General features: G+C 41.4%; 1 protein-coding gene across 1 annotated transcript in view; it reads right to left on the bottom strand.

The window, feature by feature from the left end:
• The window catches only part of slc1a9 (solute carrier family 1 member 9), a gene marked incomplete at both ends in the record, with an annotated part of 117,338 nt that overhangs the window by 42,280 nt on the left and 53,220 nt on the right, over positions 1–21,838 (bottom strand). Inside the window, 2 exons of the mRNA XM_079564707.1 lie at positions 3,070–3,177; positions 3,250–3,342. Coding sequence (XP_079420833.1) covers positions 3,070–3,177; positions 3,250–3,342 — 201 coding nt within the window. The remainder of the gene's footprint in view (positions 1–3,069; positions 3,178–3,249; positions 3,343–21,838) is intronic.

Here is a 21,838-nt window from a genome sequence, read left to right as displayed (position 1 = left end):
CCAAGAAATACTGGAGCAAAGCCATTGCTTTCAAAGAAATGTAGAATTAATGCCTGCTGGAATCCAAGATAAACTGATTTCTTGGCGTTCAATACTTCCTGATAAGACACTAGGGAGACACTCGATGGTCAAAGAACTACAGCTTTTTTCTGTTAATCACAACGATCAGAAAGTCCTCAATATTTACCTGCCTCGTGGTGAGTTTCCGATGTTCCTCTGAGGTCAGAGCGTTATAGTAAAAGAAGCAGCCGTTTGTTTTTTGCTCACAATGATCTGGAGTAGATTTATAAATGAGCGTACGAGGGGGAGGTCTCCACAAATCCTCTTTCCAATCCTTACGTCCGACTTAGCTCCACATTGTTTGTTTGTTACCGGCGGATCAGTCGAATGAAAACCATGAATGCCGTTTTATGGATGAGCCTCTGCAGATGTTCGTAGATCTGGGGATGTCGCTTGTTTTGGTGAATGGGGGAAAAATTTAAACGCAGAGATATCGATTTGAAATGTTTGCTGTAGATCACGGACATAAATATGAGGGAAAAAGGTATTGCAGGCATGTGGGAAAAGCAACAATAACACAATCAAAAATAAAGAGAGATGAATAAGCAACAAAAAAGCCACAAAAGAGGGACAAGAAAAACGTGACATAAAAACTACGAAAACCAAGGCCGTGGGAACCCAGTTTTTCCCGGGTTAAAAACTCCCTCTGAAAAAAGCTTCCGGATGTGGTGAAGTCTGAGTCTGTAAAGTGTGGAGTCTTATGTAGAGACTAAAGTGCAGATGTTGAAAAGTCGGTCACAGCCTTTCCTGCTACACGTGGATACCACACACGTCAGTATTTGTGAATGAATGAGCGTGGGAAAAACCAGGGAGCGACACAGACATGTTGGAGTCACTTCCTGGAAGCTTCGTTTAAAGCAGGCGTCTCAAACTCATTTGGACTCGGGCTAAAAATGCGAACCCAGTGTTGGTCGGGGGCAACAGACGAAGCCTTTTGTATGAAGTCAATTATGATTTAGCAACTTTTTATTGTTCGCTATAATATAACTTAAAATAGTCTGTACATCTGCACATGTTTAAGCTTCTAGAGGTTTACAATCAGCCAAACATTTGCTGAGCTTCTAAATTTGAAATTACAGACTTAGACAATTAGTTTTTTTGTAATTAATCCCATTTTGGTTCAGGGCATCAGTGTTGTTTCAGGAGTCAGGTCCAGTTTCTGTCTGTGAGCCTGTTAAAGAAATGCAAAATGTACAAATGTAATTTTAATGTACTGTAGAAAAGCCCGAGCAGGGACTGGAGCTGATCATGAGCACCAGAAAAAGCATCAGCTTCAAACTGGTTTTGTTCTGTGTTCATTTCCAATGACCCTGTCATATAATAAATACATCAATGAATGTGTGGACTTGGACACTTTTCCAGACTCTGGAGTGTCTGAGATCAGCTCAGACTCACCTCATGGAAATAATGTGGAGTCACTGACCTCTGACCTCAGGCCTTTGTGTGACCGACAGTTAGAACTGATGGGGTTATAATTTTTTACTGTCAGTGTTGCTGTAATTATTTGGAGCGTTTTAATACATTTCCATATTCTCTATTGTTAATGTAACTATGGATCATGTGTTCGCACACGTGTCCTTCATAAAGATTAAATTCAATGACCTGATAATGTAGCTCAGAGAGAAAAGGCTCCTCACTTTACTGTTGTGACGCTTTTAAACACTATGTGTTTGCTTTGTCCTAAAGGTAAATATGTAAAGGGGATTTTTGATATTCAGCTGCTGTAACTTTTCCAGCTCATGTTTAGCTGAACAACTGAAGTTTCTCCTCATGTTCTGAGTCTCCACCTGTGTCAGAAGCTCCTCTCTCTCAGTCGCTGCTTTGAGTCTGTTTCTCTGTTGAAAACAGTTGATAAGTCGTCTGCAGAAGCACCGCATCTCCGTCCCCGTCTGATGATGTCATTCTCACGTCCGCAGCAGCGATGGCGCTGCCGCGCGGTGCCTCATGGGAAATGTAGTTCTAACGTGTTTAATGCAATTTACCGGCGGGCCGCATATAATATAAATAAGTAATTATCTCGCAGGCCGCAAAAAAATAGCTTTTGGGCCGCATTTGGCCCACGGGCCGCATGCCTGAGACGCCTGGTTTAAAGGGAGTGTTTGGTTTATATTTTACTCTCAAATTAAAACTAAGACGTGAAGGGAGAAAACTGAAACACCTTTGGCGTCTCTCCTAAAAGCCAGATGTCCTTCCACCCCACCCTCCACCACCTCCGTGTTCCTGGTCTTTCTTTGATTGGAAAACTCTCATCTGGAGATTCTTTCACGAAACTATGACAAAACTCCTTTCAGAAACCCGGCCACAGATGCTGCAGATCCTAATATTCCTCGTCTCTGTCTCGGTCTGTCCTGACACAGCTGGACTCAAGGTGCACGTTCTCAGTGAAGCCTTTTCTTCACGAGGGAGACCCGGTAAAACAATCACACGAGTCTGATAAAAGGACATTCTTAATCTCAGTGGGACGATCCTGGTTAAATAAATATCAATAAATAAAAGACTTCATCTGTCAGTCTCTTTCCACTCTCTTTCTTCCAAATCTTGTATTTGAATTGAAGCATCTGGATGGTTTGTGTTTCTCTTAATCTTTGGAATGAGCTCCTCTAAATATCAGGCTGATTCTTGAAAACATATTTATTTTCTCCTCGGCGTCATTAACACACTGCCGGGCCAACAGAGACAGTTCATTATGGACTTTAGTGGAGCAGAGGCAGTGACGTCTTTAACAACAAACGTGTGGCTGTGAAGTCCAGTCGTGGACAGTGACGTTCGCACTGACTGCCTTTTTTGAGACTTTCTTTATTGTGTTTTTGTCACTGATTTGTGGCCTTTTTCTCGTTGCTGTTCTGTTGCGTTTTCATCCTTGTTTTCGTTGCTATATTGACACTTTTTTTCAAGAAGCTTTTAGATTTGGGTAATGCTGAACTTGAGATTGGGAAGTGATTCCCAGGGGCCGGAGGAAACCTCAGGATCTCATCCGTGCTGTTTGCAGACGATGTAGTTCTGTTGGACCTTCAGCCGCTCTGAGGCGGGTTTGCAGACCAGTGTGACGCGGCCGGGATGAGGGTCAGCACCTCCAAACCCGAGGCCACGGTTCTCCACTCGCTGCTCCTTCATGTCCTGCAGGAGGTGTTCCAGGCATGTCTTAGTGGGACAAGGCCTCGTGGAAGCCCCAGGGTAGGCTGGTGAGACTATGGGCCAGATCTTGTGACTGGCGCAGTCCAACTCTAAACGCAGCGTGGTCCACGCGCGATCTTGCATGTGGCGCAGGTGTTGCGCTAAAGGCTGAGCCAAGAGGGAGAGGGCGTTATTTAAGAAAAAGAGGCGACTGAGGCTGGTTCATTACAAGCAGCACAATTGAAAACAAAAGCAAAATTGCCTTGAAAAGTTTGAGCGCACGGGCTTACTTTGATACAGTAGATGAAGTTTTTCCATAAATAAACCACACACGCCTCAAGTGCCACAACACCAGGTCTGATCTGAGTTTTAAGGAGACACTTCCATCGTGTGTCAGTCTTTACCTCCTGATGATGCTCCTTGTGGAGCCACAGCTCAGTTCAAAAGAAAGAAGCACATTTCACAGGGCTCAGAGCAACTTTTTTTCTTTTTTTTCCAATTCAGCCGCTCCAAGATTCCTGCAGCTGTAGCGCAAATGTTCCAATAAGCTATAGTTTTCTTGCAACTGCTGCATAACTCTGCAACTCCTCCACAGCCGATATGACAGTTTCTGATCAATTAAATCCTGTACATTTTGTAACTGTGCGCATTCGAACGGTGTCCAGCGCGAGGCTGCTCTGTCCCGCCCGCTCAGCTTGGATCTGCAGCAGCGGAGGGACAGTTTTATTTATTTAATCTTTATTAAACATTGCGCTGCATCAGCATGTTACGCGTGTACAAGAGAACCCCCCCTCACCCCCCCTCGCAAACCACCGCCTTCCGCAGGTCTGGGGAAAGCATGGGGAGGGGGCGGCACCACAACATCACAATGTGAGTCTGTCCCCCCCTCCTGTCCTGCCCACTTTTTGCGCCAGGTATGACACTGAAGATTGCAAGGAGCTCCACCCGTCTGCGCAGTCATCTGCTCTACAGCCTGAGCCATGAACCACAAGATCTGGCCCATTGTCTCCGAGCTGGCCTGATGTGGCCTCGGGGTCCCCCTAGAACAGCTGAAGGAGGTGTGTGTGGATCGGGAAGTCTGGGCATCTCTGCTGAGGCTGCTGCCCCCGCGCCCCCGGATAAAGCGGAAGAAAATGAATGGATGGAAGAACTGGAGAAAATGTGCTCGGTTCAGGTGGAGGTTAAGAGTTAACCTCTTACCACCCGCCCAAACCAAATGCATTCTGTCCTCTTTGGCTATTATATAGGCCTGTGTAACACCTCATTTGAAAGCTAAGACCCACAAAACTGATCTTTTTCCTTGCGTTGTTGCTGTGTTGTGTTGTTTTTTTTTCTTTCTTTTTTTTCATTTTTGTTGAATTTTTGTCACATTTTTGTTGAATTTTTGTCATTTTTTGGTAGAATTTTTGTCACGTTTTTGTTGAATTTTTGTCACATTTTTGTTGAATTTTTGTCATTTTTTTGTAGAATTTTTGTCACATTTTTGTAGAATTTTGTCATTTTGTTGTTGAATTTTTGTCACTTTCTTGTTGAATTTTTGTCATTTTTTTGTAGAATTTTTGTCATTTTTTTGTAGAATTTTTGTCATTTTTTTGTAGAATTTTTGTCATTTTTTTGTTGAATTTTTGTCATTTTTTTGTTGAATTTTTGTCATTTTTTTGTTGAATTTTTGTCACATTTTTGTAGAATTTTTGTCACATTTTTGTTGAATTTTTGTCACATTTTTGTAGAATTTTTGTCACATTTTTGTTGAATTTTTGTCACATTTTTGTTGAATTTTTGTCACATTTTTGTTGAATTTTTGTCACATTTGTCGCGTTTACATCCTTGTTTTCTTCTCATTTTTTTATGGATGTTTTGGTGTTTTTTCCCAAGAAGCTTTTTGATTAGGGTAAAGCCAAACTGGAGAAAATGTGCTCGGTTCAGGTGGAGGTTAAGAGGTCAATACAGAAGGAACGGCAGCTTGATCAATGGTCACATGTATATAGCGCTTTTCTGTTTTAGGCACTCAAAGCGCTTTACATCAACACCAGCGTACTCAGAGTCGCAGACACTGGAGGCAAGCGGGGTGAAGTGTCTTGCCCAAGGACACGACGACAGTGGGCACCTGCGGGATTCAAACCGCCGACTGCCACTGGGACCCATGTGAAGATCCAGCCATGGAAGAAACACCATTCAGCTGGTCTTAACCTTCAGACGGCGACTGCATCCGAGCGGCGACTCTGTGTGTGTTCAGGATTATGTGCAGCACTTTGTCCACTGTTTTCAGCTGGATTTGATTGGATCCATTGGCCGCGTTGTCTCTCATCTGATCAAACCGTCTCGCTCTGCTTGTGCGAGGACTTCACTTGTCCAGGACTCGCCGGACAGATCCCCCGCTGGGTTTACCGAGCCTCTGTTGTGTAAAGAGCGTTTCACGGCGACATGAGGAACATCTGTCGGAGCGGATTTACTACACTCTGACGTCACGTGACCGGCCCATAATCAACACGGAGCGGTTCAAGAGAGAGTCTGTGAAGAATAACCACCACGTTATGACGTCGCTCCCTCGTCAGACACAGGCCTGGGCTTTAGTGTTTCATTCATGCATTGAGTTAATCCTGTTCACTTTTGCCGCAAACAGACGACTGCCCTTCACATAACAATAATAATAATCATAATAATAATCCATCGCCGACGTCATGGATTTACTAGCAGGTCATGAAGAGTTTTGTTCTGGTTCTGTCTCCGCTGAACAAGAAACTATCTACATGTAAAGGTTTGAAAGTTCAACACATTTCAACTGGTCCTTTACTTCATAGTTGCAGATGTTTCAAGAGTCATCCAGCTCCTCTTCAGGGCCCAAAGCTGTCGATCCTCATCAGATGTTAGGCTGCGTCCGAAGCCGTCAGATTACAGACTCTGGGCCCGATCTTGTGTCTCAAAACGCAAACGATTGGCTTGTTGCACAATGTGGCTACGCTAGTTCCTCTGAGCTGAAGTCGTGAGCGCTCGTTCTTCCTGTCCGTATTAATTTCCATTAAGATGAGCTTAGACTCGTTCGAATCATCAGATTTCCTACAGATTCTGTGGTGGACAGTGAGTTTCTGGTAGATGATCACTTCCTGCAGGTTAAAGAGTTGCTGTACAGAGTAAATGTTTCCATAGAGGAGACGTCTGTGTTTATAAAGATCAGTGAGTTTGTCTTGAAGCTAAAGGCTAACATTCATTTCATGCATTATACAATTTGAAATAGTGCCTCAAATATAAATTAATACTTTAATTTTTTAGCGCTATATATTTCTATTCCATTTTTTATAGCATGTTAGCCTTTAGCTTCAAGACAAGCTATCAATCCTTTATGATCACAGGCGTCTCCTCGGAACTCGTTACATCCTACATTAAGATTTGAACACACAGTAAATGATCATCTACCAGAAACTCACCAACTCGCCCTCCACGTGGGATTATTATCCGGGGTCCGAGCTCATCTCTATAGGAAAAGAATACAGACAGGAAGTACTCGCGCTCACAACTACAGGTCAGAGGAACTAGCATAGCCATACTGTGCAACAAGCCAATAGCGTGACATTCTGCGCTCAGTAGGAGCCACTTTGTGATCTTGCCACTCCAGACTTAGCGCATTTAAGTGGGTGGAGACACACGTTTTCCTCCAGCCAGATCGACTCCGCGTCCAGGAGAGCGGTTGTGGGGGAGTGGGGGGTGAACATGTGCTTTTGTTTTGCTTTGCGGATGCTGTAGCTCTTTTTCTCTCGAGACGATGGGGTAAATAAAGTCTAAAGGTCAGCACACACTACACGACTTTTCTAGTCGTAAACGATTTTATATAGAATGGGGGGTCCACAGTACACGACTGGATTCAGTGCGATTATAGAACGACTGAGAATCGTAAGAGCGACACACGATTCTGACAAACAGCTGATGTTTTATAACACAGTGCGTCTGCTTCCAAAACTGACCCCAAATCCTCAAAGACAGGCCTGTGTTTGTGAGCGTGGGATAACGTGTGCGTGTCCCGATTGGTCAACGGTGTCAACAATGTCACAACACCGCAGTGCTAGCTTACTGCTACTACGAAGCCTTCAACTTGGCTATAGTTCTGTCAAATGGAGATAAAAGTTGGCGACAGGAAGAAGCGGGACGTGTTTCAGTGGATTTAATAAGAAAAGGAGACGGCGTCAGCTTCGAGATGGAGGAGACAGACCTCAGCCCTGAGACAGAGGAGACAGAGGAGACGGAGGAGACGGAGGAGATGGAGGAGATGGAGGAGACGGACCTCAGCCCTGAGACAGAGGAGACAGAGGAGACGGAGGAGACGGAGGAGATGGAGGAGATAGAGGAGACAGACCTCAGCCCTGAGACAGAGGAGACAGAGGAGACGGAGGAGACGGAGGAGATGGAGGAGATGGAGGAGATGGAGGAGACGGACCTCAGCCCTGAGACAGAGGAGACGGACCTCAGCCCTGAGACAGAGGAGACGGACCTCAGCCCTGAGACAGAGGAGACGGACCTCAGCCCTGAGACAGAGGAGACACAGGAGACGGAGGAGACGGACCTCAGCCCAGACACAGAGGAGACGGACCTCAGCCCTGAGACAGAGGAGACAGAGGAGACAGAGGAGACGGACCTCAGCCCTGAGACAGAGGAGACGGACCTCAGCCCTGAGACAGAGGAGACACAGGAGACGGAGGAGACGGACCTCAGCCCAGACACAGAGGAGACGGACCTCAGCCCTGAGACAGAGGAGACAGAGGAGACAGAGGAGACAGAGGAGACGGACCTCAGCCCTGAGACAGAGGAGACGGACCTCAGCCCTGAGACAGAGGAGACACAGGAGACGGAGGAGACGGACCTCAGCCCAGACACAGAGGAGACGGACCTCAGCCCTGAGACAGAGGAGACAGAGGAGACAGAGGAGACAGAGGAGACAGAGGAGACGGACCTCAGCCCTGAGACAGAGGAGACAGAGGAGACAGAGGAGACAGAGGAGACAGAGGAGACGGACCTCAGCCCTGAGACAGAGGAGACGGACCTCAGCCCTGAGACAGAGGAGACAGAGGAGACAGAGGAGACAGAGGAGACAGAGGAGACAGAGGAGACAGAGGAGACAGAGGAGACAGAGGAGACGGAGGAGATGGAGGAGATGGAGGAGATGGAGGAGACTAGGGATGGTCCGATATGAAAATTTTCTGCCGATACCGATATCCGATATTTGCCTCACTGGTGTGGCCGATATCCGATATTTGCCGATATTTATTTCAACGTTAAAAATCAATAGAAAGGCTTACTCAAATATGGTTAAGTTTGTAAATTGTTCCATTATTGGAATGGAACTGGGAATATGCTAGGCTACTATTGATTGCATTTTTTATTAAAATATGTAGCCTTCCATGTTGTTTAAGCTACATGTTTTAACTTTGAACAAATCTGATAAAGGACACACAGCTCTGTATGAAGCTTTGGAGTTGGAAATATCATAATGTCACTTTAACAGCACCTTATATGAACTTATGAGGCCAGACTGAATATTTAGAGTTGGTTTAGAGCAGGCAAAAAGCAAACAGTAGATTTACAAGATTAGCATGAGCTTTGAACTGCTTTGTTTTCAATGATAAATGCGCGAACGATCGCAAATGCGTCTAATTAAATATGCGCGAAAATGCGACATGACATAATGCCTCGTTTTCAGGGTCATTAACATGATAGAAGTGAGCAGAGTAAACGTCAATACAGACATTATCATCACTATAGTTAGACCTACATGACAGAAAGGTCATGTTTACGTGTTGTATTCTTTAGCCTGTTAGAAGCTATGCTAGCGCTAACAAACAAAGTTATAAATCTGGCGTCAGGACGGTCAGGACGGAGAAACTTTTGCAACACTCACGTCAGATGTAGCGACAAATAATCCATCAGAAAATGATTCCTGTTAATCCTGACTCAGAATAATGTCCATGGAGGCAGTTTTAGTCCAGTTTGTTGCAGCAGCAACTTGTGGCTCTGCATCTCTGTGGTGTCCAAGTGTCCGCTCCACTTTGTTTAAACTTAGTAAAAACATACTTTCTTTTGGAGACGTGTGAATTTATGCTGGAGGTTCTTTATTTTTAGGAGCCACTGTTTATTTGAGATAATTTGAATAAATTGTTGCCCCAGTCAGGTCAGTGCAGCCCGTCTACACTGCTGCTGCTTTCAGGTGCGCTATGACATTACGGTGTAGTAAATAATTCAAAGAAAAAAAAAATATCGGCCGATATTTTCCCATATCGGATCGATACCGATATGGGGAAAAAGGACAAATATCGGCCGATAATATCGGCGGCGCCGATATATCGGCCATCCCTAGAGGAGACGGCCCTCAGCCCAGAGACGGAGGAGAGAAGCAGCTGACTAGAGTCCGACTCCAAACTCAGTAAGATAAACTCACATCTTCTGCAGAGAAATCCTGCAGATCCTAAACCCTGCAGTTTACAGCTTCACCGATATGTGCTGAAGCTCATGTTTAAAGGTACACTGCGTAACATTGTGGACTACACTGTTGCCATCGGTACAAAACATGCTCCTAATGACCAGCTCGACAGAAAATGCTATTTCTGAAGTGACAAATCAAAGAATGGATTTGGATGGGAACCTAGCCTGTTTAAATCTCACAATCCGCTGACTTTAGTCGACATCTTCATGGAAACGAGCTGGAGACGCACCCACTCCTGGTAAGGTTATGTCATCTCTTAGGAGAGCTGAGCCGCTCACAGCAAAAACACGTGTCTGTTTCAGGTTTTTTTCAATGCTAAAAATATCTGTCATAAAACAAATCTTGTATTTCAGTTAGATTTTTGGGGTAAAATTCTCCGCGGTGTAGCTTTAAGTCTGGCAGTTTACATTTCAACCACATCACAAGCTTTACATCAACAACAGACATTTAAAATCTCAGATCACAAATCAAATCTGCTGATTTACTCACAACACATGCCCTTGAGCTTCATCATCGTCATAAAGTTTAGTCCAAAATCACAAACATCTGAAAGGAAACCGAAAGTAACAAAGCTGCTCTTCCTCGTCTCCCGTCTGTGAGGCCAGTGCTGACCAGAAGCACCAGGTTTCACTCCCTCACAGTTATGTGTCTGTGAAGCGTCTGATGACCACAGCCTATAGAGCTCACACTAACGGGTTTACACTTAATCCCAAAGGCAATCAAAATCTGCTTTATGCTTATTATTCTGCAGATGTCGTCCCAATGAGGAGCTCTGACCGGGACGTGTTTACTGCTTTGACCCCTTAACTCCAGCCTGAACCAAGCACATTTTCTCCAGTTTGGCTTTACCCCAGTCCAAAAGCTTCTGGAGAAAAGCTGTGAAAATAGCGACAAAACTGAGACGAAAACAATGATGAAAATGTCACAAAAATGTCACAAGAAATTGGCAAAAATGTGACAAAAAAAATGACAAAAAAAGTACAAAAATGTGATAAAAAATGGACAAAAAAATAACCAAAAAAAGTGCAAAAATGTGACAAAAAATGAAAAAAAACGTGACCAAAAAATGAAAAAAAATTGATTTAAAAAAAAAAATGGACGAAAAAATGACAGAAATGTGATAAAAATTGGACAAAAAATGACAAAAATTTGACAAAAAAATGACCAAAAAAAATTACAAAAATGTGACAAAAAATGACCAAAAAAATGACCAAAAAGTTACAAAAATGAGTTGAATACCCAACAAAAAAATGATGGGAAAAAAAATCTGATGACGTGAGGAAAAAGATCCTCTCGGTTCAGGCGGGAGTTAAGAGGTTAATGTGAAATATGTTAATTATTGTCTAATTGACCAGTCACAAAAGCCCCTAAGCTTTTGTGACAAAAATTCAACCAACAAGTGACCAAAAATTAAAAAAGAAAATGTGAGAAAAACTCGACAAAAATGTGACAAAAATTCAACAAAAATGTAACAAAAATTCAACAAAAATGTGACAAAAATGAGACAAAAATGTGACAAAAATGCAACAAAAATGTGACAAAAATTCAACAAAAATGTGACAAAAATTCAACAAAAATGTGACAAAAATGCAACAAAAATGTGACAAAAATTCAACAAAAATGTGACAAAAATTCAACAAAAATGTGACAAAAATTCAACAAAAATGTGACAAAAATGCAACAAAAATGTGACAAAAATGCAACAAAAATGTGACAAAAATTCAACAAAAATGTGACAAAAATGCAACAAAAATGTGACAAAAATGCAACAAAAATGTGACAAAAATTCAACAAAAATGTGACAAAAATTCAACAAAAATGTGAAAAAAATGCAACAAAAATGTGACAAAAATTCAACAAAAATGTGACAAAAATGCAACAAAAATGTGACAAAAATGCAACAAAAATGTGACAAAAATGCAACAAAAATGTGACAAAAATTCAACAAAAATGTGACAAAAATGCAACAAAAATGTGACAAAAATGCAACAAAAATGTGACAAAAATTCAACAAAAATGTGACAAAAATTCAACAAAAATGTGACAAAAATGCAACAAAAATGTGACAAAAACTCAACTAAAATGTGACAAAAACTCGACAAAAAAATGACAAAAACACAGCCAAAATGTGACAAAAACTCAACCAAAAAAAATGACAAAAACACAACAAAAATGTGACAAAAATTTGAAAAAAATGTGACAAAAAGTCAACCAACAAGTTACCAAAAAATTCTAATAAATGTGAGAAAAACTCAACCAAAAAGTGAAAAAAAACTCAACAAAAATGTGACAAAAAAAAAAAACATAAAAAGGTGACACAACACAGCGACAACACGGGGAAAAATATCAATTTTGTGGGTCTTAGCTTTCAAATGAGGTGTTACACAGGCCTATAGCCAAAGAGGGCAGCATGCATTCGGTTTCTTTATTGTGTCACAGTCTTTTTAAAATTACCCGGAGAGAAACTGCTGCAGCTAAAGCCAGTGGTCACTCGAGGAAACATTCACCCACAAGCTCCAGGACGAGGCGAGACCTGACCCTGAGTCAGTGCCGCTGTTAAAGAAGAACTCAAAAACAGTTCTCACTCATCTTACACAGGATCTTAATAAATAGGATTAAGACCAAAGTTCAGTGATTGTTTTACACAGATAAAACTGCCTGATTGTGGAGCTGGTGTGTGTGTGTGTGTGTGTGTGTGTGTGTGTGTGTGTGTGTGTGTGTGTGTGTGTGTGTGTGTGTGTGTGTGTGTGTGTGTGTGTGTGTGTGTGTGTGTGTGGGTGTTCGCTCTGTCGTAGTAACGTACACGTGTGTGTGAGAGGATTATGTCACGGACTGATTGTTTCGGTGCGGCTGTGAGGAGGAGCCCCGTGTAATCCTCCTCCTCACAGCGACACAGACACAAAGAGAAGAGAGACGCCTCACGAGGGGAACTTCACCCGAGGGAAAGAGGAAAGAGGGTCACAGGGCGAGCGCCGGGGTTTAACCTCTCACCACCCGCCGAAACTAAGTGCATTCTGTCCTCTTTGGCTGTTATATCGGTCTGTGTAACACCTCATTTGAAAGCTAAGACCCACAAAACTGATCTTTTTCCTCGCGTTGTTGCTGTGTTGTGTCACCTTTTGCATGTTTTTTTTTATTTATTTTTTTCATTTTTGTCACTTTCTTGTTGAATTTTTGTCACATTTTTGTTATTTTTTTGTTGAATATTTGTTGAATTTTTGTTATTTTTTTGTTGAATTTTTGTTATTTTTTTGTTGAATTTTTGTCACTTGTTGATTTTTTTGTAATTTTTGTTATTTTTTTGTTGCATTTTTGTTAATTTTTTGTCACATTTTTGTTGAATTTTTGTTAATTTTTTGTCACATTTTTGTCACATTTTTGTTGAATTTTTGTTATTTTTTTGTTGAATTTTTGTTATTTTTTTGTTGAATTTCTGTTGAATTTTTGTTGAATATTTGTTGAATTTTTGTTATTTTTTTGTTGAATTTTTGTTATTTTTTTGTTGATTTTTTGTAATTTTTGTTATTTTTTTGTCATTTTTGTTATTTTTTTGTTGAATTTTTGTTATTTTTTTTTTGATTTTTTGTAATTTTTGTAATTTTTTTGTTGAATTTTTGTAATTTTTGTAATTTTTTTGTCATTTTTGTTATTTTTTGGTTGAATTTTTGTTAATTTTTTGTCACATTTTTGTCACATTTTTGTTGAATTTTTGTCATTTTTGTTGAATTTTTGTTGAATTTTTGTTGAATCTTTGTTGAATTTTTGTTGAATTTTTGTTATTTTTTTGTTAAATTTCTGTTGAATTTTTGTCACATTTTTTTCATTTTTTTGTTGAATTTTTGTCACATTTTTGTCACATCTTTGTCACATTTCTGTCACGTTTACATCCTTGTTTTCTTCTCATTTTTTGTGGCTATTTTGGTGCTTTTTTCCCCAAGAAGCTTTCTGATTAGGGTAAAGCCAAACTGGAGAAAATGGGGTCCGTTCAGGTGGGAGTTAAGAGGTTAAATACCCTCCATGGACTCCGACTGGTTCAAAATTCCGCCGCTCGCATCATCACACACGCGCACCCTCCATGAACCCGTCCTCCATCATCAACAGAGGCCGGGTCTCCGACAGAGGCCGGGTCTCTAACAGAGGCCGGGTTCGCGGCTGGCGGAGGCAAATTAAAGCCGGTCTCTAAAACAGGCCGGGGCTTTTTTTAGAAACTATAACAGTAGAAATATTCCCCAAGTTAGGAATTTGTCTCATACTGGTGTAAATGAAAACTCACGTGCAGGAAGTAACAAACGGGAACCCGGGCCGAGGGGGGACGCTGCGGAGGAGCTGATCCGAGCGTAACTTTGACACAGATTTAGGCACTTTTCAAACCTCCTGTGACTATATTTGGAAACAGGCCAAACAACAAATGCTTCTGACCCTCCAGGGTTTTAATAAAGTCTCCATCGCGTCTTCAAAGCACGTCCAGCTGCTCCGTGTGCAGGTCAGTCCCACGCCTCAAAATAACTCCTCCCATCAGCGCGAGCGTCTCGTCTTCTCTCGGGTCAGTCTCATGATCGATCACAAACACAAACGCTCCGTCTAAACTCGCCTTTTACACAAGATAACAACAAATAATCCGGTCCGCGGTAAAAACGAAACAGAAACCTGCAGTGACACTGATGTCAAAGCTCCGCTAACAGCAACGAAACACTTCCTGTTGTCCCGACAAAATAAAAGGCATCAATGTTCCAGCCGCTGGGAGAGGGTTTGAAATGTTCATTAATGAACCTAATATTTTAGGTGCAAATGGACACAAATATTGTTTTTCTTCATTTTCCTGGTCGTCCGTTTTGCTCAAATAGAAATAAAGGCCTGTCTCTAATTGTGGCCTGGTTCCAATAAAGGCCTGGTCCTAGATGCCCTTGAGTAAATAAAGGCCCCGGCCTATATTAGAGCATTTACGGTAGTTTCATAGCCGTCACACAGGCCAGAGACTAAGGTCGTTTTCACACAGGCTCTGTCAGTCGACCTAAAGCTTCTGGGTCAGTGTAAATCTGACCACAGCACTTTAGACCTGTCGAAACAGTCACAGCTTCACGTGTTTCTGGGCCAACCTCTCACTTTCTCTCCTCTTTTTGTGCAAAGAAATGTTTAGAATGAACACGTGCTGCATGAGGACAAACGTCTCTCTTCCTGCTGCAGTAAAGTTCTTCTTCATGAGCAGATACAGCGCAGGCCTGTTGTCATGGTAATAAGTTTGTTGACCTGCGGATTGTTGCTACGTGGCTTTTGGAGTGATCGCATGTGGACACGAGGGCGGTCTCTGGTCGACCCACAAGGCCCAACATGTGTGAACCGTTAAAAACACTCAACAACGCTGGTGAGAGGAGGAGCAGGATCGGACCAAATCGGGCTGTCACGATGTACGGCTTTAACCTCTTACCACCCGCCTACACCAAATGCATTCTGTCCTCTTTGGCTGTTATATAGGCCTGTGTAACACCTCATTTGAAAGCTAAGACCTTTTTCCTTGCGTTGTTGCTGTGTTGTGTTGATTTATTTTTTTTGAATTTTTTTTTTGAATTTTTGTCTTTTTTTGTTGCATTTTTGTCACATTTTTGTTGATTTTTTGTCATTTTTTTGTTGAATTTTTGTCTAACTTTTGTCTAATTTTGTTGAATTTTTGTTACGTTTTTGTCACATTTTTGTTGATTTTTTGTTATTTTTTGTCACATTTTTGTTGATTTTTTGTCATTTTTTTGTTGAATTTTTGTTACGTTTTTGTCACATTTTTGTAGATTTTTTGTTATTTTTTGTAGAATTTTTGTCGAATTTTTGTTGAATTTTTTGTCATTTTTTGTCACATTTTTGTTGGATTTTTGTTGGATTTTTGTCACATTTTTGTCACATTTTTGTCGATTTTTTGTCATTTTTTTGTCATTTTTTTGTTGAATTTTTGTCACATTTTTGTTGATTTTTTGTTATTTTTTGTTGGATTTTTGTCACATTTTTGTCATTTTTTTGTCATTTTTTTGTTGAATTTGTGTCACATTTTTGTTGATTTTTTTGTTGAATTTTTGTTGAATTTTAGTCACGTTTTTGTCACTTTTTTGTTGATTTTTTGTTATTTTTTTGTTGGATTTTTGTCACATTTTTGTCATTTTTTTGTTGAATTTTTGTCACATTTTTGTCATTTTTTTGTTGAATTTTTGTCACGTTTTTGTCACTTTTTTGTTGATTTTTTGTTATTTTTTTGTTGGATTTTTGTCACATTTTTGTCATTTTTTTGTTGAATTTTTGTCACATTTTTGTTGATTTTTTGTTATTTTTTTGTTGGATTTTTGTCACATTTTTGTCACATCTTTGCTGCGTTTACATCCTTGTTTTCTTCTCATTTTTTATGTCTGTTTTGGTGCTTTTTTCCCCAAGAAGCTTTTTGATTAGGGTAAAGCCAAACTGGAGAAAATGGGATCCGTTCAGATGTGAGTTAAGACGTTAAAATCCCATGAAAGCATTTCCTGCACTTTTCTTCTGCTGTTTCTGGGGCTGGATCGCGGAGGAACCACAGCTGAGGGCAGGAACATCCATCGACTGGTGAATTTAGAGCTTCATCTTCCAACTCCTTCACCACCACAGTCCAACAGTCACTGAGACCAAGACCTGAGATGCTTGAACTTTCCTCCTCCCAGTTTCAGAGATTTCCAGGTTTGGCAGTAAACTGACACAGCTCGTTTCTGCCTTTTCTGTTGGATCGCGTTGTTTTCAGATCCATAAACTTCTCCCTCGAGACCAAAACAGAGCATTCTTTAAGCTGCACGCGCCTCGTAAAGTCCAACCACCTTCTTCTTAAAATACTGCATGTGGAACAGAAAGACCACAAAGCTCTCGCTCCTCACACGACCCAATCATCCAACACCGACTTCATCTCCCGACACCATCAACAGTGAAGTCCACGATTTCAGACCTAAGTGTCACTCACTGAAAATATATGTATCAGATCACACTGAAATACTAACAGATATCAATGCAATGTCAAACAAAGACAGGAGGAATTTACTTAAAGAGGGGGTATTCTGCTTTTTTCAGTCCCATAGCACCAGTCTATATCACACTACAAGGATGACCAAACCTTCTGTTGGTCTGTAAATGCAATAAATTAGAATAACTGCCTTGTATAAAATGTCTCTCTCAAAATGGCTGTAGTGAATGTCTTGAAATAGGCCTCTGTCTCTTTAAGAACCTCTGACTCTTTCCGACACGCCCCCTCCACACGCTGTCTGTGGCATCAGTGGGGAGGGGGTTCTGCTGAGGAGCAGTGGTTGGTTACTCGGCTGGTGACGAAAGCTCGGAGGCGTCTCCAGGAGGTGGGGGCGTTCCTAGGAGGACTCAGGCAAACCTATCCCTAAAATGGCCGCCATCAGAGTTTTTACAGATTACTCAAAAATACGTGATTGTGCCAAGGCAACACTTCAGGCATGTTTTTAATGAGGGAATGACATAATAACATGATGGAAAGCTTGAAAAAGTAAATTTTGCATAATACCCCCCCTTTAAAGGTACACTATGCAACTTTTATGTGGGGAAAAAAGTTAATATTTGTGCGTATTTGACCTTTTCTCTGCAGACGGAGCCTCTCACCAGGAAAACTATAAAACAGTTGATCCTGGAGTGCTGTGAGACCAGAGGCGCCCTGCTGACCACTCCTACAGCCCCCGGGTCACTACAAGGTCGCACAAATACTGCAACTTGAAGTACTGTACTTCCGTTTTTGACAGATGTCAAAAGTACTTGAGAGAAAAGTAAAAAAGTTTCTCCTTTTCTCCCCACGTTCCTCTCTCCTCTCCTCTCTTCCCCATCTTCCTCCATCTCTCTTATATCCTTCCTCATTCTTCCCCTCTTCTTTCCCCCCCCTTTTCTTCTTCTCCTCTCTCCCTCCCCCCCTCCTCCTCACTCCTCCCCATCTCTCTTATATCGTTCCTCTTTCTTCACTCTCCCCTTCTCCCTCCTCCTCCCCTCTCCTCCCCATCTCCCTCCATCTCTCGTATATCCTTCCTCTTTCTTCCCCTCTTCTTTCCCCCCCTTTTCTTCTTCTCCTCTCTCCCTCCCCCCTCCTCCTCAATCCTCCCCATCTCCCTCCATCTCTCTTATATCCTTCCTTTTTCTTCCCCTCTTCTTTTCTCCCCCTTTTCTTCTTCTCCTCTCTCCCTCCCCCCTCCTCCTCTCTCTTCGCCATCTCTCTTATATCCTTCCTCTTTCTTCCCCTTTTCTTCTTCTCCTCTCTCCCTTTTGCCCCCCCTTCTCCCCCTCCTCATCACTCCTCCCCATCTCTCTTATATCCGTCCTCTTTCTTCCCCTGTTCTTTTCACCTTTCTCTCCCACCTCCTTCACTCTAACCCTTTTCTTCTTCTCCTCTCTAACGTCTGCCCCTCCCCTTCTCCCTCCTCCCCATCTCCCTCCATCTCTCCTATATCCTTCCTCATTCTTCCCCTCTTTTTCCCCTTACCTCCCCTTCTTCCCTTTTCTCTTCCCTCTCCTTTTCTCTACCTCCCTTTCCTTCTCCTCTCTCCTGTCTGTCCCCTCCCCATCTCTCTTATATCTTTCCTTTTTCTTCCCCTCTTCTTTCTCCCCCTTTTCTTCTTCTCCTCTCTCCCTCCCCTCTCCTCCCCATCTCCCTCCATCTCTCTTATATCCTTCCTCTTTCTCCCCCTCTTCTTTTCCCCTTCCCTCCCCCTCTTCCCTTCTACTCTCTCTCCCCTCTCCTTTTCTCTACCCCCTTTTCTTCTCCTCTCACCTGTCTGCCCCCTCCCCTTCAACCCCCTCTCCCCCTCCTCCCCATCTCACTTATATCATTCCTTTTTCTTCCCCTCTTCTTTTCTCCTTTCTCTCCCCTCTCCTTTTCTCTCCCCCTTTTCTTCTTCTCCTCTCTCCCTTCTCCCCCTCCTCCTCTCTCCTCCCGTTCTCCCCTCCATCTCTCTTACATGATGCCTTTTTCTTTCCCACTTCTTTTCTCCTTTTCTCTCCCCCTTTTCTTCTTCTCCTCTCTCCCGTCTGCCCCCTCCCCATCTCCCTCCATCTCTCCTGTAATCCTTCCTCTTTCTCCCTGTCTTCTTTTCCCTTCTCCCCCTCACCTCTCCCCTTCTCCTCCTCCTCCCCTCTCCTCCCCATCTCCCTCCATCTCTCTTATATCCTTCCTCTTTCTTCCCCTCTTCTTTTCTCCCCCTTTTCTTCTTCTTCTCCTCTCTCACTCCCCCCTCCTCCTCTCTCTTCGCCATCTCTCTTATATCCTTCCTCTTTCTTCCCCTGTTCTTTTCACCTTTCTCTCCCACCTCCTTTACTCTACCCCTTTTCTTCTTCTCCTCTCTAACGTCGGCCCCCTCCCCTTCTCCCTCCTCCCCATCTCCCTCCATCTCTCCTATATCCTTCCTCATTCTTCCCCTCTTCTTTTCTCCCCCTTTTCTTCTTCTTCTCCTCTCTCACTCCCCCCTCCTCCTCTCTCTTCGCCATCTCTCTTATATCCTTCCTCTTTCTTCCCCTGTTCTTTTCACCTTTCTCTCCCACCTCCTTTACTCTACCCCTTTTCTTCTTCTCCTCTCTAACGTCGGCCCCCTCCCCTTCTCCCTCCTCCCCATCTCCCTCCATCTCTCCTATATCCTTCCTCATTCTTCCCCTCTTTTTTCCCCTTACCTCCCCTTCCTCCCTTCTACTCTCTCTCCCCTCTCCTTTTCTCTACCCCCCTTTTCTTCTTCTCTCTCCCCATCTCCCTCCATCTCTCTTATGTCCTTCCTCTTTCTCCCCCTCACCTCTCCCCTCTTCCCTCCTCCTCCCCTCTCCCGCTCTCCTCTCTTCACCCCCCTCCTCCTCCCCCCTCCCCTCCCTCCTCCTCGGCTGTAATCCCACTGTATTAATCTGTTGTTTGAACTTCTTAAGCACAGTGCGTCTCTCACATCTGCCGCCTTCTCCCTCATAAACCTCCCCCTTCACAAAGCTCCGCGAAACAACAAACCCCACATTCATCCGCCTTCCCCTCCCCTACAATCCCCTACAATCATTTTACAATCCTTTACAGTAAATGTATCAGTCTGCAAAAGGAATCAAACCCAAACTTAAACCTTTCTGACGTCGGGTCGTCTTAGCGGAGGAGTTTTTTTTTTTCTCGGCGCAGCTGTGGGACTCATCTCAGATTTTAGGACAAACCTCTAAATCGCCTGAACTTTTTGACTCGACACAAACGAAAATAACACCCAGATAAAAAGTCAGTTGCGTAACGGCGGCGCAGACGGGAGCGAGAATCCTCACGGTTTTCAAATAAACTGGTTTCCAAATCCATGAAAGTGTGAACTGGTTTTATGTGGATTTCTCCAGTCCCAGGTTGACTGATGGGAGGAAAAGGGGGCGGGCACTGTTCATGGCGACGCCCATGCGAACTCCAGGAATAAGGTGAATTGTTTAACCACTTAACATTTTCTCCAGTTCAGCTTTACCCAAATCCAGTAGGCCAGTGTAACACCTCATTTGAAAGCTAAGATCTACAAAACTCATCTAAATTTTTTGTCACATTTTTGTCATTTTTTGTCACATTTTTGTCATTTTTTCGTCACATTTTTTGTCATTTTTTGTCATTTTTTTGTCACATTTTTGTCATTTTTTGTCACATTTTTTGTCATTTTTTGTCATTTTTTTGTCACATTTTTGTCATTTTTTGTCACATTTTTGTCATTTTTTGTCACATTTTTGTCATTTTTTCGTCACATTTTTTATCATTTTTTGTCATTTTTTTTGTCATTTTTTGTCACTTTTTTTGTCACTTTTTGTCACATTTTTGTCATTATTCGTCACTTTTTTGTCATTTTTTGTCACATTTTTGTCATTTTTGTCATTTTTGTCATTTTTCGTCACTTTTTTGTCATTTTTTTGTCACATTTTTTTGTCACATTTTTTGTCATTTTTTGTCACATTTTTTGTCATTTTTTTGTCACATTTTTTTGTCACATTTTTTGTCATTTTTTCGTCACATTTTTTGTCATTTTTTGTCGCATTTTTTGTCACTTTTTTTGTCACTTTTTTGTCATTTTTTCATCACAGTTTTGTTATTTTTGTCATTATTTGGTCATTTTTTGTCACATTTTTTGTCACATTTTTCGTCACATTTTTGTCATTTTTCGTCACTTTTTTGTCATTTTTTGTCACATTTTTCGTCACTTTTTGTCACATTTTTAGTCATTTTTCATCACTTTTTTGTCATTTTTTTGTCACATTTTTTGTCATTTTTTGTCAAATTTTTGTCATTTTTCGTCACTTTTTTGTCATTTTTTCGTCACATTTTTTGTCATTTTTTGTCGCATTTTTTGTCACTTTTTTGTCACTTTTTTGTCATTTTTTCATCACAGTTTTGTTATTTTTGTCATTATTTGGTCATTTTTTGTCACATTTTTTGTCACATTTTTTGTCATTTTTTGTCACATTTTTGTCATTTTTTTGTCACATTTTTCGTCACTTTTTTGTCATTTTTTCGTCACATTTTTAGTCATTTTTTGTCGCATTTTTGTCATTTTTTGTCACATTTTTTGACATTTTTTGTCACTTTTTTGTCATTTTTTCGTCACATTTTTTGTCACATTTTTCGTCACTTTTTCGTCACTTTTTCGTCATTTTTTCATCACAATTTTGTTATTTTTGTCATTATTTGGTCATTTTTTGTCACATTTTTTGTCACATTTTTTGTCATTTTTTGTCACATTTTTGTCATTTTTTCGTCACATTTTTCGTCACTTTTTTGTCATTTTTTCGTCACATTTTTAGTCATTTTTTCGTCACATTTTTCGTCACTTTTTTGTCATTTTTTGTCACATTTTTTGTCATTTTTTGTCATTTTTCGTCACTTTTTTGTCATTTTTTTGTCACATTTTTTTGTCACATTTTTTGTCATTTTTTGTCACATTTTTGTCATTTTTCGTCACTTTTTTATAATTTTTTCGTCACATTTTTTGTCATTTTTTGTCGCATTTTTTGTCACTTTTTTGTCACTTTTTTGTCCTTTTTTCATCACAGTTTTGTTATTTTTGTCATTATTTGGTCATTTTTTGTCACATTTTTTGTCACATTTTTCGTCACATTTTTGTCATTTTTCGTCACTTTTTTGTCATTTTTTGTCACATTTTTCGTCACTTTTTGTCACATTTTTAGTCATTTTTCATCACTTTTTTGTCATTTTTT

Source organism: Gobius niger (genome assembly GCF_951799975.1).
Source record: "Gobius niger genome assembly, chromosome: 10".
Classification (NCBI taxonomy): domain Eukaryota; kingdom Metazoa; phylum Chordata; class Actinopteri; order Gobiiformes; family Gobiidae; genus Gobius; species Gobius niger.
This window is presented reverse-complemented; position numbering and strand designations above follow the sequence as displayed.